Genomic DNA, 19,231 nt, shown 5'->3' on the forward strand with positions numbered 1-19,231 from the left:
TGAGTCCCTATGGGATCATCTCTTCTGCCTTTCCATCTGGTCCATCTCGGCTCCCCTTCACTCTTTGTTCTCTATTTTGCTATCTCAACCTTAGAAATATTTCTGTCTTCCAGCTTTTATTCAGTTAACAAGTAATTAAGTGCTAAGTACGAACCTGGACCTGTACATGCTAGGAGACACCAGTGGCTAAGACAGTCACTCCCTGCCCTCACGGAGGTTATAGTCTAGCAGGAAAGATGTATATTAAATGAATAATTGAAAAAAACAAAAGAAATTAGTGTTAAGTACCAGGAAAGAGACGTAGAGGTAGAATCAGTGATCTCTTTCTAAAGGGAGGGCTTTGTTTGGTCTGGGGAATCAGAGGGCTTCTTTAAAGAAGTCATGTTTCAGGCTTCCCTGGTGGTGTGGTGGTTAAGAATCTGCCTGCCAATGCAGGGGAAACGGGTTTGAGCCCTGGCCCAGGAAGATCCCACATGCCGCGGAGCAACTAAGCCCATGCTCCACAACTACTGAGCCTGTACTCTAGAGCTCGTGTGCCACAACTACTGAGCCCACGTGCCACAACTACTGAGCCCACGTGCCACAACTACTGAAGCCTGCGTGCCTAGAGCCCGTGCTCCGCAACAAGTGAAGCCCCTGCAATGAGAAGCCCGCGCACGGCAATGAAGAGTAGCCCCTGCTTGCCGCAACCAGAGAAAGCCCGTGCACAGCAACAAAGACCCAATGCCAAAAACAATAAACAAATTAAATAAATAAATAATTTATTTTTAAAAAGTCATCTGCAACTAAAGAAAGAAAGAAGTCGTGGGCTTCCCTGGTGGCGCAGTGGCTGTGAGTCCGCCTGCCGATGCAGGGGACACGGGTTCGTGCCCTGGTCCAGGAGGATGCCACATGCCGCGGAGCGGCTGGGCCCTGAGCCATGGCCGCTGAGCCTGCACGTCCGGAGCCTGTGCTCCGCAACGGGAGAGGCCACAACAGTGAGAGACCCGCGTACCGCAGGAAAAAAAAAAAAAAAAAGAAGTCGTGTTTTAGCTAGGACTGAAGGAAGAACAAGTGGTTGGACAGATGGGAGAAGCACTTGGTCAAGGAGCAGCCCAAGCAGAGAGGACCAGTGAAGAAGGCCCTGAGCGGGGAGAAGCATGGCCTATTTAAGGAACTGAAAGAATGCCCTATTTCTTTTCTACAACGAAGACAGTTCCCACCTCTGTTGTCCTCTGGTAACGTGGGTTAGGGGACATCTTTTCCCTAGCAATTCCACGTTTAATTGCTACATGTCACATCTGCCTGCTCCAGGCAAGCCCCATCAGACTCCCAGTATACATTTTAAATTACCCAGGACTCTTGTTTACTAGAAATAAAGGAAACTGGTTTCTTCTCTCTGGGTCTCTTCTGAAGAGAGATAACGGCCTCTCTCATTAGAGGAGATGAGATAAACATTCTCTCATCTAGGAACTAATTAGGTGGTGGTGAATGGTTACGTGTTATTGCTAGTAAGTAGGGTCTTTGTTCATGGTCTTGCATCCCTCTTGCTTCCTGCTAGGATGACACACAGTAAGATAAATATGGCTGCAGCTGGCGTGGACCCCAGCCATGAATGAAGCCTTGAGTTGTCAAGGAGACTGTGCAGACCCAGGGTCTGTAGAGGGCACCAGCTGAGTGTTATTGGTGAAAATACCAGAGTCTGGTGAGGACCCTGTAGATGTTCTCTATGGATCGAGCCTGCTGAGCCAAGAGAAAATCCCCTCAGATGTGGAGAAGAAAAAGCTGGGCCTCCCCACTCCTGGGAGAACCTGTTAACAGTGGATGTCAGTACTGATTGGTCTAAATTGCTCCTCTTCCAGGCTAAGTGGAGAGGCCTAATCTTTCTCATACTTTGAGAAACCCGAGAGCCAAGGGTATTCATTTCCTTACCTCTCACTGCCTGCCAACCCCATAAGCCTGACCTGAAGGAGAGCACAAAGCATTCAAGAACATCCAGTACCTTGAAGGAGGGTGACCAAGTTCAATAAAGCACAACAGGTGGCTCCCACAGAGGCAGATGTCATGGAGGAAACAGAAGATTAAAATAACAACAACAGTGGGCTTCCCCGGTGGTGCAGTGGTTAAGAATCCGCCTGCCAGTGCAGGGGACACGGTTCGATCCCTGGTCCAGGAAGATCCCACACGCCACAGAGCAGCTAAGCCCGTGTGTCACAACTACTGAGGCTGCGCTCCACAACAAGAGAAGCCACTGCAGTAAGAAGCCCACGCACTGCAATGAAGAGTAGCCCCCGCTCGCTGCAACTAGAGAAAGCCCGTGCTCAGCAACGAAGACCCAACACAGCCAAAAATAAATAAATACATAAACTTATTAAAAAATATAACAACAACAAAAATAAAACAGTAAATGGATAAAAGAAAATATTGCAAAGAAATGTTGGGAACAAATAAAGAATTTCAAAGGACAAAAACCGTGATATATAATATCTAAAGAAATTAATAAAATATAAAATGGACAGTGCTGAAAACCCAAGTAGGGATCAGGAAGAATTTAACAACAAAAAGGAAAAAACAGAAAATAGAGCTGAAAGGTAAGAGATATAGAGGAAAGATCAGAGGAAAGAAATATGTGACTAATTGTCTCTTTTCTGGAATATGAAATGGAATTATGAAAATGTAAAAATTGAAGAGATAATTGAAAATAAATGTCCCTGAACTGAAGAAAGACCTAAGTTTTCAGAGTGAAATGGCTTTACCAAGTTTTAAAAAGTCGCACACTAAAACAGTCATATGTAGATGAATTGTCTGAATCCCAAGAATAAAGAAAAGAGTCGAGACAGGAAGAATAGTTGATTTATAAAGAGAAGAGAATCAGACCGGCCTGGAAGTTAGTTGTAAAATTTGAAAATGGAACAACATCTACCCATTACAGAGAAAAAAGAACAGGGAGCCAATATTCCAGGGTCCGGCTAAGACATCATTCAGATTAAGTGCAAAAGGTACATTTCTTGGCCATGCAGTCTATACTTTCTGAAGAAATTACCCAAAATGAGCTAGAACAAAGATCTCAAAATGGAGAAAGCAAAGGATACAAATAAAGTGTTTTCCAAATAAAAATATATTTTTTTCCTGGTAGTAGGCCAGACTTCTCTTTGTTCTATTTTATTTGAGCTGCTCTTATACCAAACTGATTTAAGTTTTCTTACTGTAATGTAAACACTTTATTTCCATACATTAAGAACATAGTTTTGGATATCCTTTTAAGCGATTGAAATGATCTTAACACTAAAAAGAGCCCCTAATTAAGCCGGGCTTAAAGATTTTATGTGTGTGCATGCTTGCTCTACAAAAGAAAGTAATGTTCCTGTCCAATGTTTCAAAATGTTATTCTTTTTTTTTTCTTCCCATAAATGCTTTTAATTCTGTGATATGTAATTTATGGGGCAAATTACTGGTCAAGAATAGACAACAGAGTGTTTTCTGTTCTTCATTCTTCTTCCTGTTCATTTATGTTTTTATTTCAAGTCTGTGTAAATCTCTTTTCACACACACACACACACAGAACCAAATCCTTTTCTCAATCCCTTTTCACACACACACACACACACACACACACAGAACCAAATCCTTTTCTCAGTGCCATACTTAGACAAGCAAGAGTGGAGCATCTCAGACTGTTATGTAATACAGTTAGAAATGAATAGTAAAAACAGTATTTAAACGGTACTTAGCCACATGGAAATTTGAAATGTCTTTTCTTAAGTAGCATAAGGCCAAGGAAAACATTTGAAACACAATTTAATAGTGTCCAGAAAATAAAGAAAATGACTATAATTCTGTAAAAATCAGTACTTAGATGAAAATGATGAATGCTTATTAATATGCAAATAAAGAGAAGCATTTAAAATTTCCAAGCCAAAAATGATAAAGGTATGCAAATCATAAAAGGTAGATTGATCAACTAAATCTCTTTTAAACATATCTAAGTTACCCTATATACGTTTCAGTGAGTTTATATATGTATATGTGGGGGGTGGAGAAAGAGAGAAGAGAAAATGAGAACTGTTTTAACTTTTTGTTTTGAAATAATTTCAAACTTGTAAAAATAGTACAAAAATTCTTGTATATCCTTTATCCCAGATTTGCCATGTTTCAACATTTTGCCATAATTGCTTTACCTATCTATTATCCACCCATCCATCTATACATCCAATATGCTATAGGATAGATAAATATCTATATAATTTTCTGAGCTCTTTGATAATAGCTTGCATGCATCTTACTTCTTTCCCTGTAGTATTTCACTATGTATTTCCTAAGAACAAGAATATTCTCTCACATAGCTAAAGTATGGTTATTAACTTCAGAAAATTTAACAGTGGGTACAATACTTTCGTCAGATGTCCCAATCCTGTCCTTCATGGCAATTTTTTTCCAATACGGGATCCAGTTCAGGATTGCTTATGTATAATTTCCTTTAATCTAGAACAGTTTCATCAACTTTTCTGTTTCTCATGCCATTGACATTTTTGAAGAATATAAGTCAGTTATTTTATAGAATGTCCCTCAATTTGGGTGTTTCATGTCTAGATCCAGGTTATATAGTTTGGACTGAAATTATACATAAGTGATAATGTGTCTTTCTCAGAATACATACCTGGAGATGCAAAGTGCCTCTTACTCCTGTTTTGGTTCTGTCAGTTTTGTTCAAATGCATAAGATATTTTCCGATTTCTCCATTGTATAATTACCATTTTTTGGTAATAAATAATATGTGGTGAGATACTTTTGAGATTAGCTAGATACCCCTTTTCTCACCAAACTTCCCCCATCCCCTAAATTTAGCTTTCATTGATGATTCCTACCTGGATCAGTCTTCACTCTGATAGTTGCAAAATGGTGCTTTCTAACTCCATTTTCCCTCTGTTTATTGGTTAGCATTCTGTTATATAAGGAAGAGCTTTCCCTTCTCCTCTGTTAATTTATTATTGGTATGAATTCATGGTTTCTTATTTTATTCAGCAGGTTATAATTTTTACAGTTCTTATTTATTTTTTTCTTCATGCTCAAATAGCCCCAGATTTGGCCAGTGAAAACCTCCTTCGACTGGCTTCTATGTCTTCGAAGTGTCTATCTGTATTATTTTTGAGCACTTTCTTAATTTCTGGCACAAGATGGTTTTAAGCTCATCTTGTGTTTTTTGTATCCCTGCCCTGGAATTAGCCACTTTTCCAATGAGCCCTGCCTCCTTTTAGTGGGAAATGGTATTTAAAAACAATGAGGGACTTCCCTGGTGGGTAGTGGTTGAGAATCTGCCTGCTGATGCAGGGGACATGGGTTTAAGCCCTGGTCCGGGAAGATCCCACATGCTGCGGAGCAACTAAGCCCATGTGCCGCAACTATTGAGCCTGCGCTCTAGAGCCTGCGAGCCACAACTACTGAGCCCGCATGCCACAGCTGCTGAAGCCCACATGCCTAGAGCCCAAACTCTGCAACAAGAGAAGCCACCGCAATGAGAAACCTGCGAACCGCAATGAAGAGTAGCCCCCGCTCCCTTCAACTAGAGAAAGCCTGTGCTCAGCAACTAAGACCCAACAACAAAGACCCAGTGCAGCCAAAAATAAATACATAAATAAATTTATTAAAAAAATAAAAACAATGACTGGGGGAATTCCCTGGTGGTCCAGTGGTTAGGACTCCATACTTTCACTGCTGAGGGCTCAGGTTCAATCCCTGGTTGGGGAACTAAGATCCCACAAGCTATGCAGTGCAGCCAATAAATAAATGTACAATTTGATAAATTTTTAAAAATTAAAAATTAAAAAACATATGAGAACAATGACTGGAATGCCTTTGTAGCAGAGCTGGAAATGTGTGTGTGTGTGTGTGTGTGTGTGTGTGTGTGTGAGAAGGGTCCCTGTTCTATATTTTTGTCTCCCTTTTTTCCACGTCGAGAACCCTGGCTCCCAACAACATTAATATTATGTACTTATTTGCTCAATCTTAAAATATACACCAAAGAGTTTGAGTTACTAGACCCATATCACTCCAACAAACAATGTTCAAGGGTTTTTTTTTTTTATATTAAGGGTATATGGTCCAAGCATACTATTCAAATTACCTGGATTAATTCTTTTTCTTCTCCCTTTGGTGAGTTTATTAATTTGAAAAGAACTGGGTTCATTTGTTTCTGTTACCATTCATTTTTAGTTTTTTTCCCTCTGCATCCTTTTTAAAAACATTTTTTGATGTGGAATTTTAACATGATTTCCAAGTCAAATTCGTAAAAGAAGGAGCAGTTGACTCCCTCTCCTCTCCCTTCACCCTGTCTTCCTACCTCTTGTAGATAATCACTACATTTGTTTTTGGTCTATCCTTCCTATTTGTTTTTGCAAAAACATGAAGATACAATGTTTTTTCTCTCTCATTCAGGTAGAATGAAAAAACATTCAAAAAACAAAAAAACAGGATCATTTCCCCACTCTCTGTCCTGTGGAGACCCCTGACTCCCACTCCTCAGACCAAAAAGAGGGGCTTCTTCAGAAGCTCTTCATATTTGTACCTGGTGTACAGACCCAAGTTTCAGGTTTCAGGCTGTCCCTGATTCTAGGACAGGAGATATCAGAGAAAATAAAAAACAGGAAGCTCACTGCTGGTTTGGTGGTACTCAGAGTTCCTCGGTTGGACCGCTAGCTTATTCTTTTGAGTCCTCAGATAGCTTCTCTGTGTATTCCATCCAGGACTCTTGGTTGCATTCACTGGGAGAGACAGAGTGAAGTCCTCCTACTCCACAGGACTTTCCATTAATCAGCTCATTTGTGAGCATTTTAGGTAGAAGATTATTTAGAGAAATGCTTCAAGCAAGCACAGAACAACCAGTAAAGAATGTGGACAAACTAGATTTTCTTCCCCCTGTTTCTTTGTCTGTTACCAAAAACTTTCCTCAAACCAGCCATCTAGTATGTTTTCCACATCTTGGTTGAAAAATTTAGACATTTGGACATGATTTCTTCAAAGTATAGATTTTAAGAGCAGTGTTTTCTTCTTAGTATATTAGTTTTTGAAGTGCTGTCTATTTTGACGTGTTATCGGACATTTTGAACAAATGAATGTAACTTATGGATCTGATAACTGTCATTTTGAGTAAAATTTGTAATAATTATTGAGCGATGCTCATTAACCATAGTTTTATCATAGGTGTTCCTTAAACGTCTTGTCTTTAATCAATTCTTCATTATAAGAATAACAAAACATATAAGAAAATAAAACCAACTTAAGTATTACTGTATAAGGCCAGCAATACTTATTATGACCAATTCCTGATCTTTTGCATCTGATCTATGCTGTCAGTCTCACATGCTTATTCAGGAGTCACATTACAAACAAGTGTATCCAAATGGCCAATGAAAAGGATTTCAACTTCATTAGTCAACAGAGAAATACAAAATCAAGCTATTGTGCAATACCACCGAAGAGTGAAAATGAAAACCATAGACAGTATCAATTGTTGACAAGAATATGGGATAACTGGAACTCTCATAGGCCTGGCAAGAGCCTTGAATTGGTAAAACCACTTTGGAAAACGATTCAGCAATATCTGCTAAAGTTAGTCCTGAATGTGAAGATCCTAGGACCAGCAATTCCATCCCTTGGTATATAACAAACGGAAATATGTACATATGCTTACCAAAAAGAAGGTACATGAGTGTTCAAAGTGGCCTATTTATATTAGCCCCAAACTGGAAACTACCCATATGCATATCAGCTGTAGAATAATTGAATGAATTGTGTATGGTGAGAATGGAGTACTATACAGGCATGAGAATGAATGAAGTACAACTACTTGTAACAAAAGGAATCTCACAAACATGATGTTGAGCAAAAGAAGTTGATATCTTGACCTAGGTGTTGGTTTCCTGGGTGTATTCACACTGTGAAAATTCATCCAGCTATACACTTAGCATTTGTGCATCTTCCTATATGTATACTTCAATAAAAAAGTATACTAAATAAATTAGATCTTGATTTTTTGTTTGCTTTATAAAGATCGACTTTTAGTGTATCTGTGTGTTACTGGCCCTTTACTGAACTCCTTAGATGGAATAGTTTTTCATAGTTAACAGTTTTGACTCTCTTGGTTGTTATAGGTAGATGATCTTTTCATCAGAAAACTAGAATGGGTGTAATCTTTAGGAGAACAAAGTTTTTAATGCCAAAAAACACATAGAATTGATTCTTAAACAGCCCAATTATCTTTAAAGGAAAAAAGTAAGGCCTGCTACATCCAGAGCCCATCTAAGAGGGTCTTCTGTCTCCCTTGTCCTTTCCATGGGCCATAAACCTCTGCAGTGGGAGAACCCAGATAGCACTAGAGCAGATTGCTTTTGTGTTGACCCTTTTAAGTGAGCGACCTCTCACATTATATTCGTAATAAATGCTGATGCAGGTGAATACTAGTCATATAACATAATTCTGTTTGTCCCTCCCCAACCCCTTCGTTTTGTTTTAGGGTTTTGTTGTTGTTTGTTTGTTTGTTTTTGTTTTTGCAGATCTGTTCACAGATGCTGCTGAAACTGAAAAAATGGCCAAAAGTTTGGAAGATTCTGAAGGAGTTTATTTTGTTCCATCTTTTAGTGGATTGCAGGTATTTTTTTTTAAGTTAATGGCAATTACAAACATTTCCCTCTTCGTACTCACACCTAATATTATGTATCTGAAAATGTGGGCACTGAACAGAACTGAGGTGAAAGGTACTTTCTAGGGCTGAGAAGTTGTGTTTTGACCTAGCATGAATTCCACGAGAGGGCAGGGCAAATTCTGCTGGCTTTTGCTCAGAACTCCATCTCTGTGAAAACTAAAAGTTAGCAGGTTTATTATAGAACTTTTACATAAGACCCATGGTTACTTTATCATGACCAAAAATAGCCATTTACCAGTGGGGGAAAATAGATCAGCATTCTTTAGTTAGAGGAGGTGTACCATTGCGAATTAGAAAAATAATGTTAAGGTATATGTTATACCTTATTTTTTTCAGTTGTTTATAAGTTTCATTAATTTTTTTTTTTTTTTTGGCTGCATCAGGTCTTCGTTGCTACGTGCAGGCTTTCTCTAGTTGCAGCGAGTGGGGACTACGCTTTGTTGTGGTGCATGGGCTTCGCATTGCTGTGGCTTCTCTTGCTGCGGAGCATGGGCTCTAGGCGCGTGGGTTTCAGTAGTTGCAGCACGCAGGCTCAGTAGTTGCAGCACGTGGGCTCAGTAGTTGTGGTGTGTGGGCTCTAGGGTGTGCGGGCTTCAGTAGTTGTGGCGCATGGGCTCATTAGTTGTGGCGCACGGGCTTAGTTGCTCCACGGCATGTGGGATCTTCCCAGACCAGAGATCAAACCCGTGTCCCCTGCATTGGCAGGTGGATTCTTAACCACTGTGCCACCAGGCAAGTCCCTAACGTTTTAAAAAAACATCAGAATTTCTTTTGGTTAACTGTTATGATGTGGGATGTTGGTTACCTTGCCTAACTAAAAAGTGAACTCAGTAAAATACTTGATTTTGTAATATTTAACTTCATATTTAATTGAAAGATCTGTTGATACTACCTTTAATTTTAGCATAGTGTTACAAAGACTTTTAAAAACTGTTTTCAAGTATATTATTACAAACAAAATTCCTTTTTGGGGGGATAATTAGTCCTTTAATACTCCTCTAAATATTTTTTTCTTTCAAAAAATAAAATTTCCCTTTCTTCTAGTCCATCCATACTCAAGCAATCAGTTACAAAAAATCCAAAATTTAAAAGTTTGGATAATACAATGTAGAACCTGGTGAAAAGGAGTTAGACCAGGGTGGTTTTAAATCCCTAAAAATACCATATTTTCAAACTAGATTTTTTTTTTTTAATTTATTTTGCGGTACGTGGGCCTCTCACTGTTGTGGCCTCTTCTGCTGCGGAGCACAGGCTCCGGACGCTCAGGCTCAGCGGCCATGGCTCACGGGCCCAGGCGCTCCGCGGCATGTGGGATCTTCCCGGACCGGGGCACGAACCCGCGTCCCCTGCATCGGCAGGCGGACTCCCAACCACTGTGCCACCAGGGAAGCCCTCAAACTAGATTTTTAAATGAGCATTATTTTAATATCTGTAATAATTTCCTTCTATGTACTTTATCATAAAGGACTAAAAGTTTATAAACTACATAAAGAGGTTGCATTGCATCCTCTTCAGAGTGATGTGAGGCACCTAAATAGCATCCATGATAGGACAGATAATGAAGAATATTTGTCTGATTGAGGTTTAAGGAGGAAGGTTGGATGAATAGTTGTCATCAGCAAAGGGAGGGTTTAATTAGGTTACCGTGGATTCTTCCCTTTTTGAAAAATGTGCTGGGGGACCTAGTTGTGACTCTGTCTTGGCAACTCTAACTTCTCCACCAGTTCATATGCCTGTAAAAATAATGTAAACTATGTGATTAAAAAAACCAAAGTATTGCTAAAGTCCAAAAGATTAGACAACACTATCACAGATGTGATTTTAATTTCATGTTGCTAACAAAATGTCCCTGCCCTGCCATGGTTGCAACCTGGCAATATGTTGAAGTGGGTGGGGTGGGGTAGGACCACAGGCTCGTTATTTCCTGATGTAAAATGAAACTCTTAATTGGAAACCAAAAGTTAATTCAAACAACAATAGTGTGTTGATACTAAGCTGTTCAGAAAATAGTGGGGAGATCACCTGTAAGTTGCCAACGTCAACAACTTGAGAAAATGCGGGCTAGGAGAATGGAAGGAAGGAAGGGTCAAGTATCTGTGATCCTGCCTTTAACTTTAGAATATTGGTACAGCTGCGGGTAATGGGGGGCAGGATGTTGAAGGCTCCTAATAGCCTCAGGGGCATCAGCTGAGAAAGGGGCATTGCAGGAACTTCGAGGACAGGAGGAACTTGTGGGGCAGCCACTTCAGGGAATGGGCTGGAGCATAGGGCGGTACACAGAGTGGCATCAACTGGTGCAGCCGTTGTGGCTTTGTCTAGGTTTGGGGAGGGGCATCCCTCACAGGTATCGCAGGCAAGCATCAGTGGTCATCTACCTGACGTTAAAGTTACCGTGATGTTGGCCATACATAGTAGGATGGACAGGACTGTGAGTCAAGTGCCAGTCTTCAGTGGATGAGGAGTCATGCTCCAGTGAAGCTTCTTGGGTTTGCAAGAAACAGGCTTGCTTGAGCACCTCCCTCTCTTCCCCTGCCCGCCCAAGAGGAGCTGGCTGTTCACACACTCCTGAGCACCAGGATGGGAAAGGAGTTGGCAACTGACGTAGCAGTTCTCAGTGTTCTTCTCTGTGGTTTCTGCCTCTCTGTGGCTCTGCTTTTCCCTTCTCCTTACCAGCTTTGCTCTGTACCCTTTCTCCCTCATAGCTTCTGTTTAACTGTCATTCTTTTCTTATACTTTCTGCCTTTTCACAGTTTGGCTATAAACACAACAACCTTTTTGCATCTTGCGCATCCTTTTCGCTTCAGTTCCCTCTGAAGCGCTTCCTCGTTCAGATTCCAGGGGAGGGAATCTGATTGGGCCACCTTGTCTTTTCAAGCCTTGGACAGACTTGTGCTCACCCCCTGCAGTTGTGGTGGCAGCACTAGGACTAGGGCATGACACATGGCTGCTTTAGACAAGGACTCAAGCAGTTTGCTGAGAACCCCTCCCCCTGTAATTCCCCCTCTGGTTCTGTGCGTGACTGGGACATCTGAGCCATGGAAAGGTAAAGGGATATAAAGCACGATATTGATGCAGACCTCAGCAAACACGGGGGAGGCGACGTGTCTGCTGACAGCAGATGCATGGTGGCTGACAGTGGTCATGGGAGACTAGAACAGTCCTTCTGGTCCTTGTGTATGGAAGCCCGTGGACCTTCCACTGCATAGCTGCAGCTGAAGCCACTTGCCCAGCACAGAGCCAGGCTCGTTACAGCAGCCAACCACAAAATCAGTGGAAGGCACGTCTCAGAGTTGTTTAAGAGTTAAAGGAGTTTATTGACAACAGAAGGAAAAGTTGAAAAGGCATAGTAAAAGAGTTATGAAGAAAGTGAGTAATAGCGGGAAGGCTTTGAGTAAGAAATGACAATTAAAATACAAATTATAGTGGCAGCTAACCTGTGAATACTCGCTATGTCTCAGGCACTGTCCTAAATTCATTACACGCGTCGTCTCATTTAATCCTCAGTCACTCAACAAGGTAGCAGATACTCTTATCATCCCATTCTGAAGCTGAGGAAGCTGAGGTTTGGAGCTGTTCTATCACTTGGGCAGTGTCACACAGCTAGTGAGTGACAAAGCTGGCTTTAGGACTCCAGAGTCCAGGTTCTTAACCGCTCTGCTGTTTCCTGGGAGAGCATAAAATATTCTGACAACAGGAATACATAACTGGAGCCAGAGGAACTTACTTTTAGGGTCTAGGTTGACAAGGACAAGAGGCATGGTGGCCTTAACCATTGTGCAAGTCCCCAGCAGATTAGGCTGAGGTTCCAGTGGGGACAAGGGCTTGCTGAGGCAGGTAGTCTGTGCCCCGGGCAGGAGTCTGCTGGCTTTGCTTAGAGAGCCACACACAACTTTGCTGAGTCCTGCTGTTCTGGAAAGCTCACTTGATGGGCCTGGCAGTGATAGATTGGAGGTGTGGCTGGAGGCTGTCTGCCCTGGCGAGATGTGACCAGGCCCTTAAAAGTACCTTGCGAGTGTTTTTCCTACTTTATCATCCCAAAGAGAGACTCAGTTGGACTAACAAATGCAGGGACATTGTAACCTATTAAGAAATTTTTAGGTTTCTATGGAATTTATAACCCCTCAGGTTGGCCTATTACTAACGGTAAATTATGTTCATAGCTATTTGTACAAAAGTGATTTCAGGCCAATTATACCAGGATTTTATGTGGTATATTGGAAGAAGTAATTTTTACGCAGAAAAAAAACCATAGCAAGGGAATTCCCTGGCAGTCCAATGGTTAGGACTCAGCTCTTTCACTGCCGGGGCCCAGGTTCCATCCCTGGTCGGGACCTGAGATCCTGCAAGGCACGCGGCACAGCCATAAAAAACACAAAAAACCCATCACATACTACTAGGGACTAATTGAACTGGCTGAGTCTGACCCATCTTTGTCATACAGTGTTATATCACTTGGTATATAGACCAGCTTTACTATATAACTTAGCTTTTACTGAGTGAATCACCAAAAGATGTTTTAATAAGTTTGAAAAATTCTCTTTCAAAATAAATTTGAAAGATAAGATTACAAGGAGGAAAATCATGGCTATGATAAAGATAAGATGTAATATAGAATTTCTTCATTTAAAGCATTAGGAAAAGTATTATTTGTTCATGGATTCAACAAATGCGTATTGATGCCCTGTGTGGGGCTAGGTGCAGTGCTAGGCCCTGGAGACACACCGTGAGCACATCAGATGAGTTTCTGCCTGTGATGCTAACAGTGTAGCACAGAAGATGGAGTTTCAACAATCACACAAATATATGTGATTATAAACTGGCACATGATATGATGGGAAGTTACAAGGTTCCATAAAAATGGATAGTGGGGAACCTGACCTAGTTTCTGAGATTCGAAGTTTTCCCAGAGGAAGCTGAGCCAAAATTTGGAAGGGGAGTAGGATTAACTAGGAGGAGGTGTGGTAGAAAGTTTTCCAGGTGAAGATGGTATGTGAAGCTCTGAAGCTAGAAGGTGCTTCTGGGGACCATCATTTCCTGACAACACTAGCCTGTCCCTCTGTCATGACCCTGTGTAGGTGTGTTGGGACTATTCTGTCTGTTTCCTTGTGAGATGGCAAGGTCTGACAGGGATCTTTGTGTTTCATCTTTGTGTCCCAGAATCGTCTTGCATTTCTGGCTACACAAAGATGAATACAAACTTCATCTGATGAATACATAATTCCAGCTCATGATTATGCCTTTTAAAGGCAGATGTTAGGCAGGGTCATTTCTTTTCTTTTCTTTTCTTTTAAATCTACAGCTCTATGTTCTCTTTTTTAATATAAACATTTATTTATTTGTTTGTTTATTTATATATTTATTTATTTATGGTTGCATTGGGTCTTCATTGCTGCGCATGGGCTTTCTCTAGTTGTGGCAAGCGGGGGCTTCTCTTGTTGCAGAACACGGGCTCTAGGTGTGCGGGCTTCAGTAGTCGTGGTACGCGGGCTTCAGTAGTTGTGGCTTGCGGGCTCTAGAGCACAGGCTCAGTAGTTGTGGTGCATGGGCTTAGTTGCTCCGCGGCACGTGGGATCTTCCCGGACCAGGGCTCGAGCCTGTGTCCCCTGCATCGGCAGGCAGATTCTTTAGTGTTATTGCCTAATATCATAAATGGCCCAGCCTAGGACTTCCCTGGTGACACAGTGGTTAAGAATCCGCCTGCCAATGCAGGTGACACGGGTTTGATCCCTGGTCTGGGAAGATCCCACATGCCGCGGAGCAACTAAGCCCGTGCACCACAACTACTGAACCTGCGCTCTAGAGCCCGCAAGCCACAACTACTGAAGCCCGCACACCTAGAGCCCGTGCTCTGCAACAAGAGAAGCCTCTGAAATAAGAAGCCCGTGCACCACGAGGAAGAGTAGCCCCCCGCTCGCCGCAACTAGAGAAAGCCCGTGCGCAGCAAAGACGACCCAATGCAGCCAAAAATAAATAAATTAAATATATAAATTAAAAGAAAAAAACACTATTTAAGCTAAGAAATAGAGTTTACTTTGAAAGTCTGACAACATATTGGGTGTAAGTTATGACACTGGAAAACACATTTTTTTGCGTTGTAGTTTTTTTATCTTAAGTCTAACTTAATATCCTCAAAAGACCACTCTACATAGTAAACAATTTCAGTGTAAACACTTCACAGTTGGAGAAAAGGGGAAATACTGGCATTGCTTTTCATTTTCCTCATATATCAAGCTAAGCATTTCATAATCTATTACTCTGGGCTTCAGTCCCTTTTCTTGGTACAGGTGCAAACAGAAGATCCAGCCCATAGGTCTAATATCTGTGACTCATCCTTGCTTAAGTCCTACCAAAAGGTTATTTGAATAGTTAACCTCATTTTGGGGCTATCATTTATGTTAAAACTATTTATCTCTAAATGAGCATTCTTTTTTTTCTAACATGGCTATGTTTTTATTGTATAATATACCTTCAAGTCTATAGATATAATTTAGAGCAGTAATAATATATTCTTACTGTCTTTTACTTCAGGCTCCATTAAATGACCCCTGTGCATGTGCCTCTTTTATGGGTTTGAAGTCTTCCACCAATAAATACCACCTTGTACGAGCAATATTGGAGTCAATAGCTTTCAGGTACCAGAACCTGCCCGAAACTCCCCCCTCCCCATACAGTATTGCTATTTCCTTTTATTAATTTCTACTAAACTATATTTTAAAATTTCTTAATTTTAACTGTTTATACCTTTAGTTTAATTCATACTGTGTATGATATAATCTATTCTTATTACTAATTTTTTGCATCTCTTTTTTTCACATTTAATAGTACCAGTACCACTTAGATTTGATATCTGAAAATTGAATGATTTTTAAAATATCCAATTTATTAAGCATAAAAGTTTCAAAATTTGGACGTTCAAAGTCTTTTATTTCCTTATTCATGAAGGAGAATTCTAACTAATAATGCTTCTGTCATACTCAAAGATTGACTCATCAAAATTATTCTTTATGTACATTTCCTTTGCTCTTTTTGTCACGGGGCAGGTGTAGCTCATTAAAATTAAGAACGCAGCTGTCATGAATGGAACAAATAGAACATTTGTAATGTTTAAAATAACATTTTCTCTGATTACAAAATCATTTTTATATTTGATTTCTATTAGATGCTATTTATGGTGTGTCATCCATACCTATTAAATGGATGCTTGCTTTAAATTTTTATTTGCAGGAAGGGTAATAGATTAAATTTAGTTCTGAAATAAAAATTATGTTCTTTTGCATCACAGTGAAAAACAGAAGGCCCCGAACCTCTTGTTTACTTGACCATCTGTTATTGACATCCAGTTTAGTCTAATATATTTCTTTAGTGTTTTCTTTTGCATATTTTATAAATATCATGTAAATAAAACCACAGTTATTATTCTAGATTGGAAAAAAACAGAGAATTATTATGATATGAACTGCCTCTAAATAGTTTCCTTGTTTTTTAAACTAGAAACAAACAGTTATATGAGGTGATGCAGAAAGAGATCCACATTCCTGTAAGAAAAATCCGGTAGGTAAACTTTGTTTCTAATAGACTTAATTAGAAATTAGAAGTTAAGTGGTAGCGGCTGTTGGCATTTTCATGATTATGATTATTCAGGATTTCAAAAAGAACTTATGCTTACCTTCTCTGCAACAAAATTCTTGGTCATAGGAATTTGGAGAAGAAGGAAAGCTAATTTTGGATTTAAGGAGAATATAACCCAATATGGAATCTGAGAGGATCTTAGCACCCATATGTGTATTGTAAGAATCTTTAAACTTTAAAAATAAAATCAAGGATCTAAAAAAAAATGTGTGGCTTTTTAAAAAAGAATTAATAATGTATTTATGCTTTTGTTACAGTAATTTATCTCCAATATCTTTCTCCCCACAGAGCAGATGGAGGAGTTTGTAAGAACAGTTTTGTCATGCAGATGACTTCAGACCTGATTAACGAGACGATAGACAGACCTGTCCACATTGATATGTCCTGCGTAGGTGCAGCTTCTCTAGCTGGCCTTGCTGTTGGTATGTGTGGGTTTTATTAAAACGAGAACTGTCTTGCAAAACCATTTCTTACAGATAGGACTTCTCCTCCCAAATCACAAAATTATAGATCGAGAGGGTCTGGAAAGCCTTGGTGTTCATTAGACCCCATACACATATGCACATCACTCACAGAGTGCTCCCGTGATCTCTTCTGTGGGTGGGCCTGGTTGCACCTCTTCCCTCCTTGGTGCTCTCCTTCAGTCAGAAGAATGAGGCCAGGAAAACGAATTCTCAACTGCTCTGGTCTTTAGCAAGGGAATGTCTCTGGGTAAACTTCCTGATTAGATAAGCTTGTCTTTGGCATTAGAAACCACTCCACTCTTTCATTTAGTGAACATTTGTTGAGCACCTGCTTCATGACAGTCGCTGCTGGGAATAATAGAGTTTAAATGATAGAGTCCCTGCTATGGGAGCCTCCAGTGGGAGCAGGCAAGCAAGTCAACCCATTATTTTTCTTGTGTGATAAGCCCAGCGAACAGCCACAGTATCAAGCAATTGGTGTAGGCTTACCCAGAGGTGACAACATATAGTTCAATTTTGAAGGGGTTAGCAGACAACCAGGTGAGGAGAGAATAAAGGTGAGTGGTCCAGTAGAGAAGGCAGCTCGTGCAAAGGTACTGGTCCATTATGGTGCTGATAGGATGAGAGCAAGAGGGGAGGCTGGAGAGGTACATAGGGGTCCAGTTGTGGTGGCCTCTTCCTATAGAGGGATTGGACTTGATCTTGAATGCATCGGAGAGCCACTGAACAATTTTAAGCAGAAGGACATGGTTAGATCTACATTTGAACACATCACTTTGGCAATTAGTGTTTTCACTAATTAGCTGGGAGGAGTAAAGAACAGAAATGGGGAGGCCAATTAGAGGGCCCTTTAGGAGCAGGATGATGCTTGGGACACTGGGAGTGTTTTCCTGTGTTCCTATATGGAAGGGAGGAGTGTTTGTACAAAACAGGATATCTTACACTTAAAAGTTTAGGCTATTATTTAGCAATTAAAGTTATGGACCCAAAAAGCATCAAATCTTGGTAAGTTCACCTTATACTTTATTCTACTAAAAATATGTTAACTTTGAATAAAATTGAAACAATCACTTTCATTTGTTCATTGATTGGTGTTTGATTAATTCAAGTTGAAGAAAATAACTTCCCCTTAAATAGTCATTCCCGTTTACAAATTTAAGTTACTTTGTATATTTCAACTCTTAAGTATAATATAGCTGATGTTATTTTTTTTTTTTTTTTTTTTTCTTTTTGTGGTATGCGGGCCTCTCACTGCCGTGGCCTCTCCCGTTGCGGAGCACAGGCTCCGGATGCGCAGGCCCAGCGGCCATGGCTCACGGGCCCAGCCGCTCCGCGGCACATGGGATCCTCCCAGACCGGGGCACGAACCCGTATCCCCCGCATCGGCAGGCGGACCCTCAACCACTGCGCCACCAGGGAGGCCCTACTGATGTTATTTTTAATAATTTCACATGACTAATTGAGCAAACTTAGAACTATAACAAGGAAATTTCTCCAGTACTTAAACAACTCTTGAAAAATGAATAAATTAAGCTTAACATTACAGTAAGCCAAATGCTCATAAGCATTCCAATATTGTTTATAAAGTTAATCAAATTGCTACACTTATCACCTTATAAAGCTAAATATGTCAAATTCTCTTGAACATTTAATACACTTTAAATAACAAACACATGCAAGTTATTCTTACATATAACATAGTGGCTTGAGTTGTATCTACTTCATTTTATCTGTATTTAATTTCAAAACTTTTCAATACAAAGATACTTCTCTAACTACAGGGAACAGTTTTACCTTCTCAGAGAATCTGAAATTTCTGGTTGGATTACTTCTCTCTCAGAAATATGAGACATGGGACTTCCCTGGTGGCGCAGTGGTTGAGAGTCTGCCTGCCGATGCAGGGGGCACGGGTTCGTGCCTCGGTCTGGGAAGATCCCACATGCCACGGAGCGGCTGGGCCCGTGAGCCATGGCCGCTGAGCCTGCGCATCTGGAGCCTGTGCTCCGCAACGGGAGAGGCCACAACAGTGAGAGGCCCGCGTACCGCAAAAAAAAAAAAAAAAAAAATGAAATATGAGACATGAAGGCTACGCAAATTCTCTGTATTTTCAAAATTCACCCAGAAACTGGGTCTGTTCAATACACATTTAATAAAGTGACTTTTAAGAGTATGTATGCCATTAAGTGTAAATAATAAATTCTGGAAATAAGAATTTTAAGAACATACTTATTTTCATGAATAGATTTATCTAATTGTAGTATACTAATGAAGATTATTTTTAGTCTTTTAATAACCTCCATAAAATAATTAATATCTTTAAATACAGGCAGTCTAAAACACTGACTTTGTAAATAGAATGTGGCCTGATGGAAAATTTTAGAAGTAAGAATTTTATGTGTCAGCTTTATTGGTAAGAGAAAAATATACTTCTTGAAGACTTGTCAACTATGTTAATACTTCA

General features: G+C 40.3%; 1 protein-coding gene across 2 annotated transcripts in view; it reads left to right on the forward strand.

The window, feature by feature from the left end:
• The window catches only part of GK5 (glycerol kinase 5), an 85,694-nt gene that overhangs the window by 58,956 nt on the left and 7,507 nt on the right, over positions 1-19,231 (forward strand). For both annotated transcript variants that reach the window (XM_081234140.1, XM_081234139.1), the window contains exons 12-15: positions 8,529-8,623; positions 15,206-15,309; positions 16,169-16,228; positions 16,595-16,728. In XM_081234140.1, coding sequence (XP_081090266.1) covers positions 8,529-8,623; positions 15,206-15,309; positions 16,169-16,228; positions 16,595-16,728 — 393 coding nt within the window. The remainder of the gene's footprint in view (positions 1-8,528; positions 8,624-15,205; positions 15,310-16,168; positions 16,229-16,594; positions 16,729-19,231) is intronic.

This window comes from Mesoplodon bidens (assembly GCF_964165515.1).
Source record: "Mesoplodon bidens genome assembly, chromosome: 5".
Lineage (NCBI taxonomy): Eukaryota > Metazoa > Chordata > Mammalia > Artiodactyla > Ziphiidae > Mesoplodon > Mesoplodon bidens.